Genomic DNA, 20,149 nt, shown 5'->3' with positions numbered 1-20,149 from the left:
TCCTTTTAGCAGCTGTGCAGCAATTGTGCTGTACCTATGACTGTTATGCTTTCTAGGCCCAGGGCAGGTGGAGCTAGGAGGCTGCTGGCAAGGGCTGGGCCCTGGGCTTCCCTACACCCACACCCACCTGTGCGTGAATGGTGCTATGGTCAGCGAAGGACTCTCCACAGCCAACATAGGGGCAGGTAACCTGGGGAGAGAGGCAGTGACAGTGGACTGGAACCCACAAAAGAGACAGGTTCAGTACAGTAAGTCCCTAACTCTACTCCAAGGCAGTGTGACTTGAAGCTATCCAACATGTGACTGAGGGGCTCCCACCCCAAAATAACAAAGGTTTATGCAATCAAAGATGAGGGTGGCCACCTGCACTGAGTGAAGTAGACCCTGTGCCCAGATGCTGGGGTCAGTGCCTGTCCCTTTAATTCAGGGGCTAGGAAAAAGAACACTGAATGGGCAGTGGGTGTTCAAAATACATTGTGGCAGCAGTTGGTGCCCAACACTAACCCACTGTCCCTTTGGGAGATCCCAATGATGAAGAAAATAATCTGGGACCATATAAAGGCTGAGTACTATTTTTCTGGAGTGCAACTTTGGACGTGTTTGCATGGGTCATATTAAGCACCCTGGATCTTAACTTTGCCATTGAAGGGAAGTTTAGCATGATCTTCAGTACTCAGGCAGAGAGACATATAGACACACACAAACACACACACACACACACACACACACACACACACACACACACACACACACACACACACACAGAGAGAGAGAGAGAGAGAGAGAGAGAGAGAGAGAGAGAGAGAGAGAGAGAGAAAAATACATACAAACAGACAGATAAAAGTTCAGTTTAGGTGGAGACCGGTCCAGAACAAGTACAGCTTCAGGTATTCACCCAGGTGCTGAGGCAAAAACAGATAATTGGATCTGCTCACCTCTGACTGCCTTTGGCCTCACATTTGTCTCTCCAAGATCTGCCTTCCCCCCAAACCCAGCTTCAGAGTCTCCATCATGGGCCTTTACCCCTGTTTGGAAGACAGCAGTCACCACAGTCCCCATTCTCCAGGAGTGCCTGGTGTCACGGACAGACATTTCAGGAATGACCACTGGCTGTGACCTTAAAGCCATGGTCAAAGCATACCATTCCTGTATCAGGGTCCCACATCTGCCCCGGAGGACCTGGGGCTCCCATGAAGTAGTAGCATGTCTCTGTGAGTCCTTCTGGTTGTCTCCTGAGCTCCTGGTGTACTACACTGCTCCACATTCTGAGTGAAAGGTCAGGGTACCTTTGGGGTTCTGTAACTTCTGCAAGGACTGACTTGGTGCTTTCATCACTTTACATCATCATTTTGTTTCTGCTGGTGATTTACTCTTTAAGACAAGGTATGCCATGCTGGGCGTTGGTGGCGCACGCCTTTAATCCCAGCACTCAGGGGGCAGAGGCAGGCGGATCTCTGTGAGTTTGAAGCCAGCCTGGTCTCCAGAACAAGTGCCAGGATAGCCTCCAAAGCTACACAGAGAAACCCTGTCTCGAAAAACCAATAAATAAATAAATAAATAAATAAATAAGTAAATAAAAGACAAGGTATGCCAGGTAACCAAGGATGGCTATGTAGATCATGCTGAGTGCAAACCTGTGACAATCTTCCTTCTGTGTCTCACATACTAGTATTATAGTTTGCATCACCACACCCAGCTTGCTGGAGTTTTGTTTTGTTTTGTTTTTGTTTTTTTCCTGAGCGTGGTGGCACATGCCTTTAGTTTCTTCAGGAAGCAGAAGCAGGTGGATCTCTATGAGTTCAAGGCCAGCCTGGTCTACAAAGTGAGTTCCAGGACAATCAGAGCTACACAGAGAAATCCTGTCTCAAAAAAAAAAAAAGTATTTGTTTTTAAAACAAACAAACAAACAAACAAACAAGCAAACAGGGTCTCTATATAGCCCTGGCTGTCCTAGAGTTCACTAAGGAAACCAGGCCTTCAACTCACAGAAATCTTCCTATCTCTGCCTCCTGAACAGTGAGATTAAAGATGTACACCACCATACATGCAATTTTTTGTTTGTTTATTTGTTTGTTTGAGACAGGGTTTCTCTGTGGCTTTGGAGGCTTTCCTGGAACTAGCTTTTGTAGAGCAGGCTGGTCTTGAACTCACAAAGATCCACCTGCCTCTGCCTCCTGAGTGCTGGGATCAAAGGTGTGAGCCATTACCACCCAGCCTTAAAAAGAAATTTTAAATAACATTTTTATGCATGATTATAAAATATACAACATAGTTATAGAAAATTTGAATACTACTTGTAGCACAGAGAAAAATAAAAATTACTTGTAATTCTACACCCCCAAAAGAGTGGCACATCTTGACACATCTACCTTCATTCTCTCTTTTTTCTTTGAGACAAGAGTCCATGTAGCTCAGGCTATCCTGAAACTTGCTATGTAGACCAGGCTGTGCCATCACATCTACCCACTTCCACTTTTGGTGATGACAGCAATCACAGCACTAAGGAACTCCCTGGATGCTATGCTAAGCCCATCGTAGAATCTGTCTGGTTATTCTACCCTGTCCCCACTAGAGGGCCTGTAGACCATGTGACTACATGGGGAAGTGAGGTCTTGCTAGGAAGCCCAGGCCCCAACCAAGACTCCACACAGAGTTCATGGAGACAGGATACTTGGCCCAGATACTTCTCCAGCTTGATGTTATCTTCTGTCACTCTTCAAGACTGCCTAAGTAGCTATTCCAGGGACTATCCCTGGAGCCTGAACTTGCAGCAGTACCCACTGGGGCTAGGTACTCCCAAGCCAGAGTTCATATTCTTTACCTGGAGGCAGGCCCATAGGTTAGGTCCAGCAACACCACATGACTGGCAGGTTCCCTAAGGGAGGGAGAAGAGTGAGGTGTAAGTGGCCAAGGGAATGAAGCACAGGACATCCTCTCCATCAGCTGCCACTCACTCATCCCAAAGGCCTTGGCTTCAGAGGCTTTCCTCAACCTACCACCTACACAGGAGCCTCTGGTTATTTTCTTCTGAGCGAGTTTTTTAAATCACACGTTTGTAAAGGTATTTCAAGTCAAATCAGTGGAACCTTAAATGGACTAGCAGACTCCTCACAGTGACCTCCACACCCTTCCTGAGCTCTTCTGTGAAGTCAGCTCGGGGTGCATGCAGGCACTCCTCCTCTGCCTGGAAGGCAGTCTCACAGTTTTCATTAGCAACAGCCCACCTAGGAGTCTGCCTGAGCAGCCCCTGGATGTCTGCACTGGATTCACTGTCAGCTCCTGCTTTCATGCTTGTCCCTCAGAAGCTTTTTAAACACTGCTGGTCTTATTCTAGAACTTTCTGAATATCCAGAGAGATGCTGATGACAGTTTCTGCCAGCCCCAGCCAATCCTCTCCTACTCCTCTTCTTCTCCACAGTCAGGTTCCTCTAACTCTCCTTCCTTCAAAGAAAACCTTTTGGTCTGTTCACTTATTTTGTTTTGAGAAAAGGTCTCACTATGTAGCTTGACCTGGCCTGGAACTCACAGAGATCCACCTGCCTCTGCTTCCCAACTGCTGGGATTAACAACATGCACCACCACACCTGACAACCCAGGGACTTGCTTGTGCTCCAGTATGGAAACCACCCTCAGTCCATGCATGCTTTTTACAGAATTTCACTTCAACAACCAGAAGACAATGACTGCATGTCACTTGGAGGAAGCTCATCTTCCCCTGCAGGTACCTTAAGCAAGCTAGGGGCTCCATGTGCAACAATGGATGGGAGGCTAGGGTGTGGCTCATTAGTTCTGCATTTTCCCAGAGTGCCAGGAGAAAAATGAGAACCACCCCTGAATGCTCACCCCTGCCTTATAAAAGCTGTGTATCCAGCCAGGGGAAATGGATGGAGCCATTACTGACTCTCAGGGGAGCTGATCAAAACTGATTAATGGCAGCAGGACCCAGTGCCTGGAAGAAAGCTCCCAAGCAGATGCCAGCAGGGCCATTACACACAGAAGGCTTTGCAGAGCTGGGGGCAGGGCAATACTGTACTATCTCACAAACGTCCCCCAAGCACATGGCAGCCCAAGGTTGGGCCCCAGGTCCTAAGGATTTTTCCTCTACCTTAGACTTAAGCAGCAAGTCCTCTTTGGTCACCTCTCCTATGGAGTCCAGGTGAGGGCAGATGTCTCTGGTGTCTCCCATTCTGGCCCAGGTGCCCCTGTAAGGAGACACATCAGGTTAGCAGCAGCCACTGCCAATGATACCACAGGGGAGAGAGGTTTTTGGCATGGCTAGTTGCAATCCCATATCTATTTCATACCAGCTGGTAACCCAGCAAGCTGCTTCCCTTCCCTGGGCCTCCCTCTCCTAGTCTGTGGAGAGGGCAGCTGTCCCACTGGGTTGGTATGAGGGTCCACACAGTTAAAGGATGTCAGAATGGGACTGGCACATGCTTGGCAGATGGCATTCTGGACAATGCTGGCTGGCTATGAGGCTTAGGCTCACTGGTGGGGAGACAATGGAGTCATGCCAATCCCTCAGGACTGTACACTACCCTGTGCAGACCCATGGGAGGTGTCAGTGATTTAGGAAGAGGTCAAACTCATGTCTGGGATCTACTCCACCAAGTGGGCAGGCAGAAGAATGGCTGGCATTCAAACCTGCCTTCTCTGACCAGACAGGGCCATCTTCTAAGGAGCCCAAGGGAGGCTGAGTGCCCCAAAGCCGCAGTCTCAGTGGAGCAGCTCAATTATAAGTTACATATTAAAGGCAACACAAGTGGCACTGCCTTCAGGAACATCTGAGGACAAGGAGAGTGGCTGAGCACTGGCAGAAGACTCACCCAGGAAGCAGGATGGACGAGGTGGCCACAGTGTCAACAGCAATGTTTCTGGGTGACAGATATCATGGGGTAGAAAAGTTAGCTTTGCTGCTGTAGTGACACACTCATAGGAAAAGCGAACCTGGATGCTCTAAAGGTACTAGTGCAGAGAAGCTAGGTCCCTCCATGCGAGACAGCCCCCCTGACGTTCTCTTTAAATCATCTTCTGGAAGATGAGTGCTTTCCTGCCAGGTGGGGGCGCACTCAAACCACCCAGGAGACAGTCTGGTCACTGGGCAGAAGTGCAACACTAGGCAGGGGGGGCGGATACCCTGGCACTATTTTTTTTTTTTTTCAAAATCCTGTTTTCCGTTTTGTTTTTAAAGGACACGCCAGGTCTGTAGTGGTCATGTCTATAGTCCCAGCACTTGGAAGGTAGCAGGGCAATCCCAAGGTAAAGGCTGGGGCTGGAGAGGTGACTCAGCAGTTAAGAGCACTGGCTGCTCTTCCTAAGGACCTGAGTTTGGTTTCCAGCACCCACATGGTGGGTGGCTCACAACCATCTGTAACTCCAGTTCCAGAAATCAGACAGCCTTTTCTGGCCACTGCAGGTACCAAGCAAGCAAATGGTAAAATGCTGGCAACACAATCACACATACAAAATAAAATAACTAAAAAAAAAAAGGTCAATGTCACCCTCTGTTGCACAGAAAGTTGGAGGCTAGCCTGGGGCACATGAGACCTTGTCTTAAAAAATAAAAATAAAAACAGCTAGGTGGGGGTGGCACACGCCTTTAGTCCCAGCACTTGGGAGGCAGAGGCAGGTGGATCTCTGTGAGTTCGAAGCCAGCCTGGTCTCCAGAGTGAGTTCCAGGACAGGCTCCAAAGCTACACAGAGAAACCTGTCTCGAAAAACCAAAAAATAAAATAAAATAAAATAAAAACAAAGCCAGGTTTAGTGGCACACCTTTAATCCCAGCACTTGGGAGGCAGAGGCTGGTGGATGTCTTAGAGATCAAGACTAGCCTGGCCTACACAGTGAGTTCCAGACAAGCCAGGGCTACATTGCTAGACCCTAGAGAGAGGGGGGGGGGAGGGAGGGGAAAGGAGGGGGAGGGAGGGAGGGAGGGAGAGAGAGAGAGAGAGTCCAAAATAAATAACAACAAAAACCCTGTCTCAGTGCTTTAATACTTCAACAGAATCAGTCTAGGAACCTGACAACTGATTCTGGCTCAAAGCAGGTTCAAATCAGCCACAGGTGTAGATGTAGCCTAAAGTGTCCTCATTGACAGCCAGGGCTACCCTCCACCTGCACCCCCTCTTCACCCCCAGGTTCAGCCAGGCAGAACATGCCAGCTGTCACTAGGCTGAACAGAGTCCTATAGCAGCCCAATAAAAGCCCTCCCTGTTGTCTCAGCTGCTGTGACAGCTCCAGTAGCACAGACAGGAGGTAGTTCCTTCTTGTCTCAATTTTCATCAATGGCCATCCCAGAGCAAGGGCTGAAAGGTGGTCATCAGGCTTCAGGCCTTGCTCACTTGTGAGCGCTCTCTCTCTTTAAAATTTGTTAACTTTTATTTGTGTGTGTATGTGCAACAGAATTTGTGTGGAGGTCAGAGGACAACTATAGGAGTCAGTTCTCTCCATGCACTATGTGGGTCCCCAGAGTAGGAACTCAGGTTGGCAGGCTTTGGACACAAGTACCTTGATCTGCAGAGCCATCTTGCTGGCCTTTGTTCTCTGACTTTTAAAAAGCAACACCCCCACTTCACTTTTATCCTGAGCATCTTAAAACCAATGTGGCTTCACCACCCTTCTGTCTCAAATGGCAACTGCCCAGCATAAGAGCCATATATCATCAGCAAAAGTGACCTGTGAGTATAATCCCATGGCCTTCTAGGAGAGCCAGCTCCCCCATCAATATTTTGAGGTACACCTTAGAGGAGGAGGCAGGACCTACCTGGGTCAATGGCACATGCAGGAGGAGGCCAGCACGTACATTCTGTTGACAGTGACGGCTGTTGAGGTGGTCTGCACCTGGGGGTAAACATAACACTTCGTACAGAATCTACCTTAAAATTACTCTTGGTTGAAAACATCCCACACTATCTGGGGGAGGTCACAAATAGTGGGCTGTCTGGGGCTTCCACAGGCTTTGTGTTCCTCATGGACAGTGATACCCTCCTTCCAGGATGGGTATAGAACTGGCAGATGGGCCTCACTGGATAAGAAGGCCTGGCCCCTCCATGCATGCCACTGAGTCCCTCAGATCACCTTTCCAGCCTTTCCAAAGCCCACACTGCTCTGACCCTCCAAATCCTCCATCACTGGGGTTACAATACCACTCCGTTGATCAGGGTTGCCACTGCCCCTGCTTCTTAGGTGGGCCGAAGTCTCCCGGATGTGGACAGTTCAAAGAGGGAGGGGGCAGTTAGAAGGTATTTTTAAAATGGCCACGTGACAACAACAGGGTTCAAAGTTCTAAATTCCAAAACCTGCTTGAAGCCAGGTTTTGTTGGTCTGTTCAGAGGCCAAGTGCCTGCTGGCACTGGCCCAGTGCTATTTTGGGCAGAGGTGGGGTTTTAGTGTCTCTGTCACATATGCCAGCATTCCAGAGGGATATGCTGAGGAAGGCCAGTCTTGTCATGATCTTAGTGCCCAGAACAGAATGACAATGACAGACCCAATTTTGTTTTAGTTTGTTTTTCATACAAAGGCTCACTATGTAGCCCAGGCTGGTCTAGAATTCACTGTATAGTCCAGGCTGGCTTCAAACTTGTGATATTCCTGCCCCGGGGACTTACGTGCTGGGACTGCAGATAAGCATCCACACACCCAGGGTCAGAGCTACTTTTAAATCACAAGAGCAACTGGAGTCCAGTTCCTACAACTTGAGAGGGGAAAAAAAAAAAAAAAAAAAAAAAGCCCCACGGCTAGCAAGCCTCAGAATCCTCATTACCCCATTCCTCACAGGAAGTGACAGGTAGCATGTCACTGAGTTTGTCCATGGCCAACCACCCTGCTGGTTGGATGGCAGTCAGCTTTGCAAACAGTTGGAATTGGTCCACACAGACCTCACTTTAAATCAGCTGACAAATACCATAGGGAGCATGGGCATGCCACCCAGAGTTGTACACAAGGCAGTTTAAATAAGAGAGTAACCCCACCTGTGATGGTACATACCCTATCACCTGAACACTCAGGCTGCTGAGGCAGGAGGATTTTGAGTTCCAGATTTGCCCAGGCTACAGAGAAGGGCCTTTTCTAAAAAAATAAAATAAAACAAAAAACTGGAACCAAGAGGGCTGAGGATATGGCTCAGCTGGCTCAGTGCTTGCCTGGCATGTATGAAGCTCTGGGTTTGAGTCCCAGCACTGTGTAAACTAGGCATAGTGGTACATCCCCAGAACTTGGGAGGCAGAGGCAGGTGGATCTCTTCAAGTTCAAGGCCAGACTGGTCTACACAGCAAGTTCCAGGCCAGCCAAAGACACACAGTGAGACCCTGCTTCAAAAATTAATTAAAACTCAAGAAAAAGAGGGAAAGGAGCTGGAGATATGACTCAGCCATTAAGAACACTTACTGCTTTTTCAGAGGGCCTGAGTTCAGTTTCTACCCCCAAAATCCCTGCATCCAACACTCATAATGTGGGCTCACAGCCACCTATCACTCCAGCTCCAGGGGAACACCACACCTACTTCTCCAAAAGTGTCAACTCCAGACAGATGCAAACATGCATATGTACATGCACCCACAGAAATGAATAAATAAATAATATAAATAAGGCAGGTATTGTGGCATATGCCTTTAATCCCTCAGGGCTTGGGGGAGGGCAAAGGCAGGTGAAACCTCTGATCATGAGGCCAGTTTGGTCTACAGAAATGAATTCTAGCCAGTCAGGATACATAGTGAGAACCTGTCTCCAAACAACCAAACAACTAATAAAAATAAACCTTTTAAAAACACATTAATCGCCAGGTGTTGATGGTGTACACCTTTAATCCCAGCACTCGGGAGGCAGAGGCAGGTGGATCTCTATGAGTTCGAGGCCAGCCTGGTCTACAGAACAAGTTCCAGGACAGCCTCCAAAACAATCCAGAGAAACCCTGTCTCAGAAAAAAAAACAAAACAAAAAACCACACAACACATTAATCCCCAACTCAGGGGGGCAGAGGCAGGTGACTCTATGTTGACTTTGGGCCAGCCTGGTCTACAGAGTAAGTTCCACGACAGCCAGGGCTACCTACACAAACAAACAAACAAAACAAACAAGCCTTAGAGAAAGGAGAAGAGAAACTGAGGAAGGGAAAGAAAGAGTGGTACTCTTCTCTTTAAATTAAGGGGGAATCACTGAACAATTAGCAAGCTAGCACATGACCTTAGATAATAGTAATTTTTAAGAATTTACCTGGGAGTGGGGGTGAGGGTGCACATATCTACTTGTGTGTGTGTGTGGAAGCCGGAGGCCAACCTTGGGTGTCACTTCTCTCACAGAACCTGAAGCTCACTGATTAAGCTAGACTGACTGGCCAGTGACCCCCAGAGTTCTGCCGATCTTTACCCTCCAGTGCAGGGATTACAGACACACACCACATACCCATGAACCCTGATGACTGAATTCAGTTCTACATGCTTGCTAAGCAAGCATGACAGTGACTAAGGACCTCCCACCACTGATATCATGGTAACAACTGTCCCACCCTACCCCCAAAATCCCTGCATTCACCTCCTAAGCACCATCACCCTAGTATATATGGGTATTTGGAAGTAAGGACTTTGGATAAATAATTAAGTAAAAATCAGGTCTCTGTGGTGGCCCAGGTGGGACTTATGCTTCTGAGACTCAAACACAAGCAATGGAGGCTGTCACACAGCAAGGCCACATGAGTACAATGAGAAGGTGCTGTCTGAAGCCTAAAACCAGAACTCCAGACTCCAGAACTTGAGACCATTTTTGTTGCTTAAGCATCCCTGCCTGTTGCCTGTTGTCAGAGCAGCCTTGGAGACTGGTTATTGTAAAGGTTTTGCAAGAGAAAATCATTCTCTGGCTGTGCACGATGGCACCCTTCCTTACTCCCTGATGGCTGCTTGACCCGTCTGCTTACTTTCCCATGAATCAGCAACAGTGACATTAGGAAATGCAGATATGGAAAATAAAGTGGAAAAACGCCAATAATCGGTGAAGGGAGGAGAATGAGGGCTCATCGTATTACTCAAGCAACCCTCTCTGGTTGCTTCGTTTCTGACAGAAGAGCAAAGCCACCTGCCTGAGGTCACACAGTGAGGAAGGGACACAGCTGAAAGGGAGCAGGTCAGGTGTGCCAGCAGGCCTCTCATAAAGGCTGAAAGGGAAAGGGAAGATCCATTAAAGTACAGGATGCTGGCTGGGTACAGGCCCCCTGAAGAGCAGCTGGTCCTAGCAATCGCCTTCAGGGACCCACTAGCCCACGCCCCCATGTCTTGGAGCTGGAGAGTATGGAGGAGGGCAAAGAACCCACCTCTCCTGCCCTGTGAGACCTGAGACTTTAAGGGGCAGAACCTACAGGGACAGGCTCTTGCACCTTCCCAGGGAGCTAGCAATGGGAGAAGCCCCACCCTCAGGGGCCGGATGGGGGCGGGGTCTAGGAGATGCAGCGCGGCTGCGCACTCACTCCAAAGGCCTGGCAGCTTCAGGTGCCCGTTACTCATCACTTTCCCCAGAGTTTCTGGTAATATTCTTCCGACTCCCAGGGAGTCGCTGGTCCTTTGGGATCCGAAGGGGGCACTGCCGAGCTTCCGCCCACACAGGTTCCCACAACCACCACTAGCTAGCCTCTCACTAGTCAACCAGAGACCCTTCCCTGCACGTCACACCCCTTGCTGACACCTGCACCTTCCTTTTCTCACTCCCCCAATTCCAGACACTGCCCACCTCTCTATCCCAGTCTTACTTCCCTAAGTCCCCCATCCCTTTGGTTCTTCACATAGAGGCCTGTGGCATCCATCCCCACCCCCTGCCTGGACTAGCCCAACTTCCCACACCTCCAGGTCTCCCGGCTCATCACTGACCCTCCTTAGGAGCTCTGCTAACAGCTCCACACCTTCAACTATCCCAAGGTTAGGTACCCTCACAGGACCCTCACAACTGCTCAGGGAGGCCAGGATGCAACCCATCCATCACCAGAGGTGGGGAAAGTGAGCCTTGAGCACAGGGGTAACTGGCTGAGTCACAAAGCTCTGGAGCCCCAAAGCCAGGACCCAAACTCAGGGGACCTGCCCTGCAGCCTATGATCTAAATGAACTGTGGCTTCCAACAATCCCAAATGTGCCAGCCAGCAGCACACAGGGACAATTTTCACCTCAAAGCACTAGACACGGCTACACAGCAAGGCAAGGCTGTTCTGTTTTTCTAAAAAAAAAAAAGAAAAAATCGTGCCAGCCTAGGAGAGCCCCAAACCTACGCCCTTTCCTTTTCATTGACCCCTAAAAGCAGCGTGCAGAGGTGGCTCAGGCCCTGTTCTGCACTCCTTGAAGCTGTGTGGAGCAGTGAATTGCTCTCTGGAGGACGGCTCAGGAGCGGCTTGGAAGGAAGGAGCAAGGAGGTAGCCTGGCTAGCCTAGAACTCACTCAGTGGACCAAGCTGGCCTCAAACTCAGAAATCCATCTGCCTCTGCCTCCCAAGTGGTGGGATTAAAGGAGTGTGTCACTACACCTCACTTTTTTTTTCCAAGATGACTTCTTTTTTTTTTTTTTTTTTTTTTTTTTTTTTTTTTTTTTTTGGTTTTTCGAGACAGGGTTTCTCTGTGGCTTTGGTTGGAGGCTGTCCTGGAACTAGCTCTTGTAGACCAGGCTGGTCTCGAACTCACAGAGATCCGCCTGCCTCTGCCTCCCGAGTGCTGGGATTAAAGGCGTGCACCACCAACGCCCGGCTCCAAGATGACTTCTTAACGTTGAGATAGTCAAATGTGGGCCAGACTTAAGTCAGCTAGCCTCAACTCTCTATGTAGCTGAGTATGACCCTGAACTTCTGACCCAACCAAGGGTTGGGACTACAGGCATGAAACAGTTTGCCAGGTTTATATGCTGGAGGTTGGACCCAGGGTGCATCATATGCACATTAGGCAAGAATTCTACCAACTGAGCCGCATCCCCAGTCCCCTTCAAACAAGTTTTTTTTCTTTCTCTTTTCTTTCCTTTTCTTCATCTTTTGGTTTTTTTGAGACAGGGTTTCTCTGTGTAGTCCTGGCTGTCCAGGAAATTTCTCTGTAGACCAGGTTGCCTGCCTCTGCCCTGAGTACTGGGATCAAAGGTGTCCACCTCCACCACCTGGCTCAAACAAGCATTTCTTGAATGCTTACTATGGCAGGGACCATCGAGATATGACTGCTCCTTGGGCATCCATGTAGCTCCACAGAGAAATCCACACCATTCCCAACGTCCAAGCCAAACTAAAACTGGAGACTCATCTTTGAACTAGAAGAGGAAAACCCCTCACTTTCCTGAAGGTTCCCTCTCAGAAGCAGTCTCACTTTTAAGAACATGACTCACAGGAGCTGAAGTCTCTCCACCCAGGCACCTAGGTCAATTTCTGGCTGCCACACTCTAATCAGCACTTGAATTAAACAAGAATCAACTCCATCTGCCACAGCCCAGGAATTGGATGTCACCTGGCACTCCGGCTTCAAGGACGAGGGTGGCTTTGTATCAGATGTCCCTCTCTGTCTTCAAATAAGGACTGTATGAAAATGCTCCCGACCATCTGACTCTTTCCTTGCCAGTACCAGCATGGCCCAGTACCCTAGGGGATACGGGGCAGGGCATGGCCAGGCAGGGAAATTAAGAACTACCTCTGGAGCTGGAGAGATGGCTCTGTGATTAAGAACACTAGCTGGTCTTCCAGAGGTCCTGGGTTCAATTCCCAGCAACCACATGATGGCTCACAACTATCTGTAATGAAATCTGGTGCCCTCTTCTGACCTGCAGGAATACATGTAGGCAGAACACATCTAAAAAACAAAAACACCCCTGAGCCTGTGAGAGTTGTAATCCAATTCCCTGGGTTTGTGCAGCAGTTCCCACGGAATCTCTTTTTCAGCCAACAGAGACATGGCGTCCAGTGAGTGCCATACACATTTAACAATGGCTGAAACAGCCTTGCTGGGAGGTCAAGACTTCGATACTTAATGTATTTTTCATTAATGCAAAAAAGCTGTTTCAAGACATCCCAGTCTTCTTTGTCCTAGTTTAAGAGGAACGACAACCTCAGAGAAAATTGTTCTGGAGAAAAGCCAAAGCATGGCAGACATGCCTCCCTGCTTTAGAATAGTTTTCCAGAAAAAAGTCTCCATCAGTCTCCCGCCCCCCCCCCCCGCCCCAGCCCATGAACTGGAATGCCATAGAGGCCCGCTGTCCCTGATGCAAATCCCACAGCTGGGAAAACTATGCCCCCACCTGAGCTCCCCTTCCCAGCTGTGTAACTTGAAGCACAGGTTACTTCTCTAAGCCTCAGCCTTCTCTAACTTCCTCAGTTGGAAGACAGACCCAACTGCATCTACTTCGTGAGATTAGACCGGAGACTTTTAGGAGAGAATGCTTAGCCCTGCCACAGTTAAGAAGTGCTTTGCTCCAGAGGAAACTAGTAATTAAGGAGTCCCTATAAGTCCCATGTGAGCCATTACGCATGCACTTATCCATCTCCTAAGTGTTTATGGATACCTTTGAAAGCTAACTACTCTCGCAACATCTTGGCGGTGGAAGGTGTGTAGGACAGAGCGAGTCCTCCAGGCCAAAGGAGACACCCCGAGCTCTCGAAGGGCAGTCCCCGGCTTCACACCCTTGGAGAGGCCTCTGAACGTCAGTGGCATCCCTCCTAGGGACCAGTAGCAGCAGACCACCCTGGTACGGGGGAGTTGGTATCGGGACTGATATTCACCCCCGCCAAGGCGCTCAGCTTTTGTCCGTGAGAAATAAATTTGCACATCTGAGGCCCAGAGCCCGAGTGGCCTCGCGCTGGCCTTCCGAGCGACGTGCGGCCTGCTCAGGAGAAGCCAGGGCCGTGGGGACTTGGGGCGGACACAGGAGCCGGTCGATGGGAGGGTGGGCGGCGGGGACCTCTCCCCAGATCGCGGCTGCCCCGCAAAGCCAGGCCTCCCCAGTTCGCAGCGGCGGCGCGATCGTCCCTGCTCTAGCGGCCCAGCCCACCGCACCAGGCATCAGCCGTCCGGAACTCACCTGCCGTCGCAACCGCGCCGCCTGTCAGTCAAGCGCGCCCACCGCGACGCCGCGCAGAGTCTTGTGGCTCTGCCTGTCGTGCCCCGCCTCCCTACCGTCAGCTGTCCAATCGAGAGAGCCTATGCCAAGGACGGGGCGGGGTCACATGGCGCTGCCTACTAGGGGGCGGGACCGTGCGTGCTGGGGGCGTGGCCGTGCGAGTACTGAGTGCCCATGCATGCTGGGAGTAGGGGGAGTGGCCGTGCTGCTGGGGCGTGGCCACGTGGTTCGAAGACTGTCTTGCTGGTGGAGGGCACAGTCTCGGCGCTGGGGCGTGGCCACGCGGCTGTACCTGCCCTTGCTTTTTGGAGTTGGGAGCTGGTGGCTATGCTGCTGGGGCGCGGCCTGGACACCCGGAGGCGGGTCTGCATGCAGCCGGCCCTCTGACGACACTTCTGCGCGCCGGAAGAGAAAGAGGTTCCCGGCACTACGCGGCAGGTAACGCCGCTCCTAAGATCTGGTGCCGCTATGCGGATCACTGGGAAGACTTTCCGCCGGCGGCGGGCTGACTCGGAGTCGGAGGAAGATGAGCAGGAATCAGAGGAGGTTCGGTACGTGTTTGGCATGACCTCCACGGCCCAGGAAGAGGGAAACAGCCTTGGGACTGGCTACCGGCCGGCACTGCGCTGACACCACTGACCGGGAGCCAGGGTTGTTGTCTTTCAGAGGCTCCTGCTGATAAGGCCACATTTCCCCGGTCCCGAAGCTCGGAAAGGTGCTCCGGGGTCGCATGGGTCTGACTGCCGGTGATCCACAGTGCCAGGGACTCGGCCGAGAGACACGGATGTCCCCGGAACTGAGTTAAGCTTTGAGTTCCGCAGAGGATCTCTCAGCCTGTGCATTGCTTTTTATTCATTTCCCCCCAGGTTAAAACTTGAAGAAACCCGAGAGGTGCAGAACTTAAGGAAGAGGCCAAACGGGGTGAGGTGGGTACCATGGGGGTGGGGGTGGCGTCATTTATTGATGACACAGATACTTCCAGCTAGGGTCTCAGTTACAAATATCTCCTTCGACATAGTTCTTTCTCTAGACATACACCTTGCACTGGTCGAAGAGGGGACCAGTTTTTTTTCAAATGTGTAACTGCCACATGCCCTGAGCCTGGTGGTATCAGAGTCTACTCCAGGTCACTAATTGCTTTTTGGTTTTTCCAGACAGGGTTTCTCTGTATTGCTTTGGAGCCTGTCCTGGAACTTGCTCTGTAGACTAGGCTGGCCTCGAGCTCACAGAGATCCGCCTGCCTCTGCCTCCTGAGTGCTGGGATTAAAGGCATGAGCCATCACCACCACCCTGTTGCTAATTGGAGTTGTTTTTTTTGTTTTGCTTTGTTTTTCAAGATTTTATTTATTACTTATACAGTGTTCTGCCTGCATGTATACTTGCACACCATTGCAGATGGTTATGAGCCACCATGTGGTTGCTGGGAATTGAACTCAGGACCTGTGGAAGAGCAGCCAGTACTTTTAATCTCTGAGCCATCTCTCCAGCCCTAATTGGAGTTTTTAATTGCACGGATGAATTGTGAATGACAACGTGTTGACAGATAAGAGTTTAGAAAAATTAGAGAAGTATAATTAAGAAATAAATGATTTCTGTGGTGGTTGTTGGTGCATGCCTCTAATCCTAACCTGGGAGTTTGAGGGCAACCTGGGTTATATAGACCCTATATTTAATTAAATATAGACCCTATATTTAAGAACTTTGTGGGAGCCGGGCAGTGGTGATGTGCACCTTTAATCCCAGTGCTCTGGGAGGCAGAGGCAGTCAGATCTCTGTGAGTTTGAGGACTGCCTGGTCTACAAAGCCAGTCCCAGGATGGGCTCCAAAGCCACACAGAGAAACCCTGTCTGGAAAACCCAAATTATACTGTGATTTCCAGGCTAAAATGAAATCAAATGGCTATGCAGGAACATGCACAGCTGCTTCCTTTGCCTTTCACCCTCCCACTCAGTGTGCTGAGCACTGTGTTCTTTCCTACCTACTCTTGGGCATGCCCTTCCATCAGTGCTCTAGCCTGCAAACCTGATTGTCCCAGATTGCTTCCTATGCTGTGACCATGACACAAAACCACTTGCAGAGGAAAGGTTCTGATTACATTCAGTTATTGGGGGAAGACAAGGCAGGAACCCAGAGGCAGGAACTGTAGCAGAGAGCATGGAGGAGCACTGCTTACTGGCTTGCTTCCCAGGTTTACATTCAGCTGTCTTATACAACACAAGACCACATACCCAGGGGGAAGGGAGCCCTGCACACAATGGCCCTCCCACACCAATCACAAGTAAGAAAATACTCCTCAGGCTTGCCTACAGGCCAACATGATAGAGGCATTTTCTCAATTGAAGTTTCCTCTTCCCAGGTGACTCTGGCTTGTTTCAGTTGACAAAACAAACTAGCCAGCATATTGATTGATTTCCTTCTTGTCTCTGTGTCATTTCTTTGTCTGTTTTCTTTTGCTCAGTGCTGCTGCCCTGCTGGTGGGAGAGAAGGTTCAAGAGGAGACTACTCTGGTGGTGAGTGTTGTCTCCTCTCTGGGGCTGTTCTTCTGTGAGTGTGTCTCTAATGTATAACCATGCTGCCAGGGAGATGGCTAGTCAGAGTGCTTCCTGTGCAAGCACAAGGGTCCAAGTTTGGATTCCTGGCACCCACATGAAAAACTGAGAATGGTGACACATCCCTATAATCTGAGCACTGGGGAGGCAGATTAGGACGATGTGCTGAATAAGAAAGCTAAGATACCCTCTCTCAAAGTATAAGTTGGGGGAATGGCTTTGTGGGTAAAGTGCTGAAGTTCTTGCTGCACAAGTTTGGGGACCTGAGTCAGGCCCCTAGTACCCAGCACAAAAGCTATACATGATGGCATCCATCTGTAACCCTAGCAAGGTTTGGAGTAGAGACAGTTGGAGCCCTGGAGCTGACTGGCCAGTGAGTCTACCCAAATCAGTAAGTTCTCTGTCTGAGATATTTAAGGTGGAAAGTGATTGAGGCAGATGCCTGACTTTGGGCTCTTGCCTCCACAACCACACATGCATACACACAAACATGTATATACACTGTCCACACACAAAACTAACAAACATGGTCACATACAAAGTAAGAAAAGCTGGGTGGTGATGGCATATGCCTTTAATCTCAGCACTTGGGAGTCAGAGTGAGAGACCAGCCTGGTCTACAAGACCTAGTTCCAGGACAGCCTCCAAAGCCACAGAGAAACCCTGTCTAACAAAAAACAAAACAAAACAAAACCCCCCAAAAAACAACAACAACAAAAAATAAGGTGGAGAATGATTGAGGACACACCTACAACGTTGACCTCTGACCTTCACGGGTATGCATACATATGTGTACGTGCACCTGTACACTCACAGATGATCACAATAACTCTGATGCTACTATTCTAGATGCTTCCTCTAAGCAGTGTGCTTTCCGCAGGATGACCCTTTCCAAATGACGACAGGTGGCATGGTGGACATGAAGAAGCTGAAGGAGAGGGGCAAAGATAAGTAAGTGGAGGGTACTGGGCACAAACACACTGTTGCTGGGCCTTAGCTGGCAGGAAGAGCCGGGGATGAAGCTGCCTGGACACCCTGTAGAGCTTGCAAGTTCCATGCTGTGCCAGGGGTTATGCTAATTAGAAACCCCAGTGGGGGGCTCGGAGCCAAGAGAGAAGGATCCATTTGTAAAGGACCTTGTTCATTATTTCAAACATGGGGAAGCTTTGTATGAAAACCTAGTTACAAAAATTATACCAGAGTCCAGCTCCAGCAGGGTTCTAAGCCACAGGACAGAGGTGTAAAGTTGGCCAAAAATAAGAGTATGACCACCAGTTGTCTTTCAATAGACGGCCCTGAATAGTTCAAGCCGTTTTTATTTATACAAGTTCTAATGCATTCAAGCATGAGCAATATCAATACATTTCTCTTTAATCTTTTCCCAGAATCATAAACATTTACCCATTTTAGTTTCTTTTCCTCTTCCCCACTCCCTTGATGTCCTTGACCTTTACCTCCTATCATTAATTTTTATATTGCAAGCCAAATGATTCTATCTAGCCAGGCACATCTTATTCATACTGCGCCCTAACCAGCAGCAAACATGCAGTTATAAAAAAGGAAATTTCAGGTGGATTAATCCCAGCACTCGGGAGGCAGAGGCAAGTGGAGCTTTATGAGTTCCAGGACAGGCTCCAAAGCTACAGAAAAACCCTGTCTTGAAAAACAAACAAACAAAAAACAAAAAAGGAGATTTAAGCCCTATGATCAGCCCTTAGCAATGTGATACTTTTATATTTTTGTAATCAGCTGAGTATATGATGCCATACCTAGGATATTGTTTTCAAGTGTATGTCAATTCCTAGATAATATGTATATCACTTTTATGTGGACAACAGTTGTAATCCTGTTCTTTACAAATTCTCAAAATGATAATGACTACCTAATTCTTTAACTGTTGGGACCAAGTTTATATTCTTCCTTGCAGTTTCTACGTGTACTTTCACAGGAAACTGGGAGTTTTAACTGAAAAAATATCTAACCATTCATGTCCTGGCAACAGAGTGGTGTCTGACCTTTCATGTCCTTTATCTTTTGCTTATTTATTCCTATAAGTTTTAATGTCATCTTAAATTCTTTGGAATATAGTTCTCTTTTGTAGGATAGTTATGTAACCAAGAATCATTAACCTTAATGAGTTCCTCCTACTTAGAATGACTGCAAAAGCAGCCAGGGGCAACAGGAGGAACTGGTTTCTGTGAATGGCTGCGGAGAGACTTAATTTTTAATTTCCTTGTGGAGACTTAGAAAAATTATCAGCTTTTGTTCCTAGTAAACTCAGCAACAATCACAACTGACAAAGCAAAACTTAAGAATTACCATGGCAAAAGTTAGAGAGGCCTGAAGCCCATGAGTTCTCTAGGATCAACCCATGGGTCTGTAAGCATTGCTTCCACAGGTCCTTGCCAAGGGGATGGGATTCTCCAAAGGGCCATGTCATAAGAGGCTCCATTTGCAAAATATTTATACACCATTCCTAGGGGTGACAGCATGGCTTCCACCAAAAAATAATGCACTGAAAACCCCAGCACTTAGGAAACAGAAGCAGGAAGATTAGGAGTTCAGGGCCAGCCTAGGCTGCATGAGACCCTCTCTGAGGGAAAAAAAAAAGAAGAAGAAGGAAAAAAAGTAGATGTATTTAAGGAACTAGGGAGATGGCATAGTAAGTAAAGTGGAGGGCCTGATTTGAGATCCCTGACACATATAAAATCCAAGTGTGGCAGCAGAGCTCTGGGCTAGTAAGAGCCCATGTCAAAGGACAAAGTGGAGGAGCCATAAAGGGAGCACACCCTAACACAATCCTTGACCTCCACATTGCATGCAGGGTCACACATGCATACACAGAAATCACCTAGTATAAATTAAAAAGAAAAAGCAAAAGAAAGCATGCACTCATTTCCCAAAGTCCAAAAGCTGCTGTTGCCTGTTTGCTTGCATATATGTCTGGGGTTTTCTCTTTATAAATTATAGCATGTCATATGTTTTCATGTATTAACTTGGCCTCAGTGACTGTAACCTTATCCCTACTTGCAGGGTCAGTGAAGAGGAGGACCTGCACCTGGGGACATCCTTTTCTGCAGAAACTAACCGGAGAGATGAGGATGCAGACATGTAGGTACCAGTGTGTCTCAATGTCTGTAAGCACTGGAATTGGACCCCAGCCAGACTGTCAGAAATGTCTAGTCACAGTTAGCACGTCTAGTGTTTTCTTAGCTGTGCTCTCCCAACTTCTCAGGCTTGAGATCTCTGAAAGCCTCTTAAAAGCCCTTTCAAAAGGGTGGGCCTTTACCTTTATATTTCCGTCCTTCCCTCCTCCCACTCTTTGTCTTTACTTCTCTGGTGGGACAGATGCCAGCTACAGTACATCCTCTGCCCTTGAAGTTTTTGACTAGTGATGCTTCCTCAAAACACAAGGACTAGCCCATTCCATGTGGAGGGATGCTCTTTCAGCCTGGACACATGGGGGAGGGCCTAGGCCCTGCCCAGGATGGTATGACAGACTTTGGAGATCCCCCGTGGAGGGCCTCACCCTCCCTGGGGAGCAGAGGG

General features: G+C 48.8%; 2 protein-coding genes across 5 annotated transcripts in view; one reads left to right on the top strand and one right to left on the bottom strand.

Moving 5' to 3' along the window:
• The window catches only part of Usp20 (ubiquitin specific peptidase 20), a 32,135-nt gene extending 18,002 nt beyond the window's left edge, over positions 1 to 14,133 (bottom strand). For 3 of the 4 annotated variants that reach the window (XR_003486855.2, XM_027423896.2, XM_035446380.1), the window contains exons 1-6: positions 14,013 to 14,133; positions 6,764 to 6,840; positions 4,827 to 4,874; positions 4,106 to 4,202; positions 2,822 to 2,875; positions 128 to 190 (exon numbers count right to left, since the gene is read on the bottom strand). Coding sequence is in view for 3 of the 4 variants with exons in the window: in XM_027423896.2 (XP_027279697.1) it covers positions 128 to 190; positions 2,822 to 2,875; positions 4,106 to 4,186 (198 nt within the window). In the remaining variant the exon portion in view is untranslated. Of the gene's footprint in view, positions 1 to 127; positions 191 to 2,821; positions 2,876 to 4,105; positions 4,203 to 4,826; positions 4,875 to 6,763; positions 6,841 to 13,496; positions 13,709 to 14,012 lie in introns of those variants that run through there. The other variant, XM_035446379.1, reaches the window with a different exon arrangement.
• Positions 14,134 to 14,435: 302 nt separating this feature from the next.
• Positions 14,436 to 20,149, top strand: part of CUNH9orf78 (chromosome unknown C9orf78 homolog) — a 9,756-nt gene continuing 4,042 nt past the window's right edge. The window contains exons 1-5 of the mRNA XM_027423899.2: positions 14,436 to 14,602; positions 14,918 to 14,977; positions 16,510 to 16,561; positions 17,481 to 17,551; positions 19,634 to 19,711. Of these exons, the coding sequence (XP_027279700.1) occupies positions 14,520 to 14,602; positions 14,918 to 14,977; positions 16,510 to 16,561; positions 17,481 to 17,551; positions 19,634 to 19,711 (344 nt within the window). The 5' untranslated portion in view covers positions 14,436 to 14,519. The remainder of the gene's footprint in view (positions 14,603 to 14,917; positions 14,978 to 16,509; positions 16,562 to 17,480; positions 17,552 to 19,633; positions 19,712 to 20,149) is intronic.

The sequence above is a fragment of the Cricetulus griseus genome, chromosome 6 (assembly GCF_003668045.3).
Source record: "Cricetulus griseus strain 17A/GY chromosome 6, alternate assembly CriGri-PICRH-1.0, whole genome shotgun sequence".
In the NCBI taxonomy this organism is placed as follows: domain Eukaryota; kingdom Metazoa; phylum Chordata; class Mammalia; order Rodentia; family Cricetidae; genus Cricetulus; species Cricetulus griseus.
The sequence above is the reverse complement of the archived record's forward strand: the minus strand, read 5'-3'. Positions and strand labels throughout refer to the sequence as shown.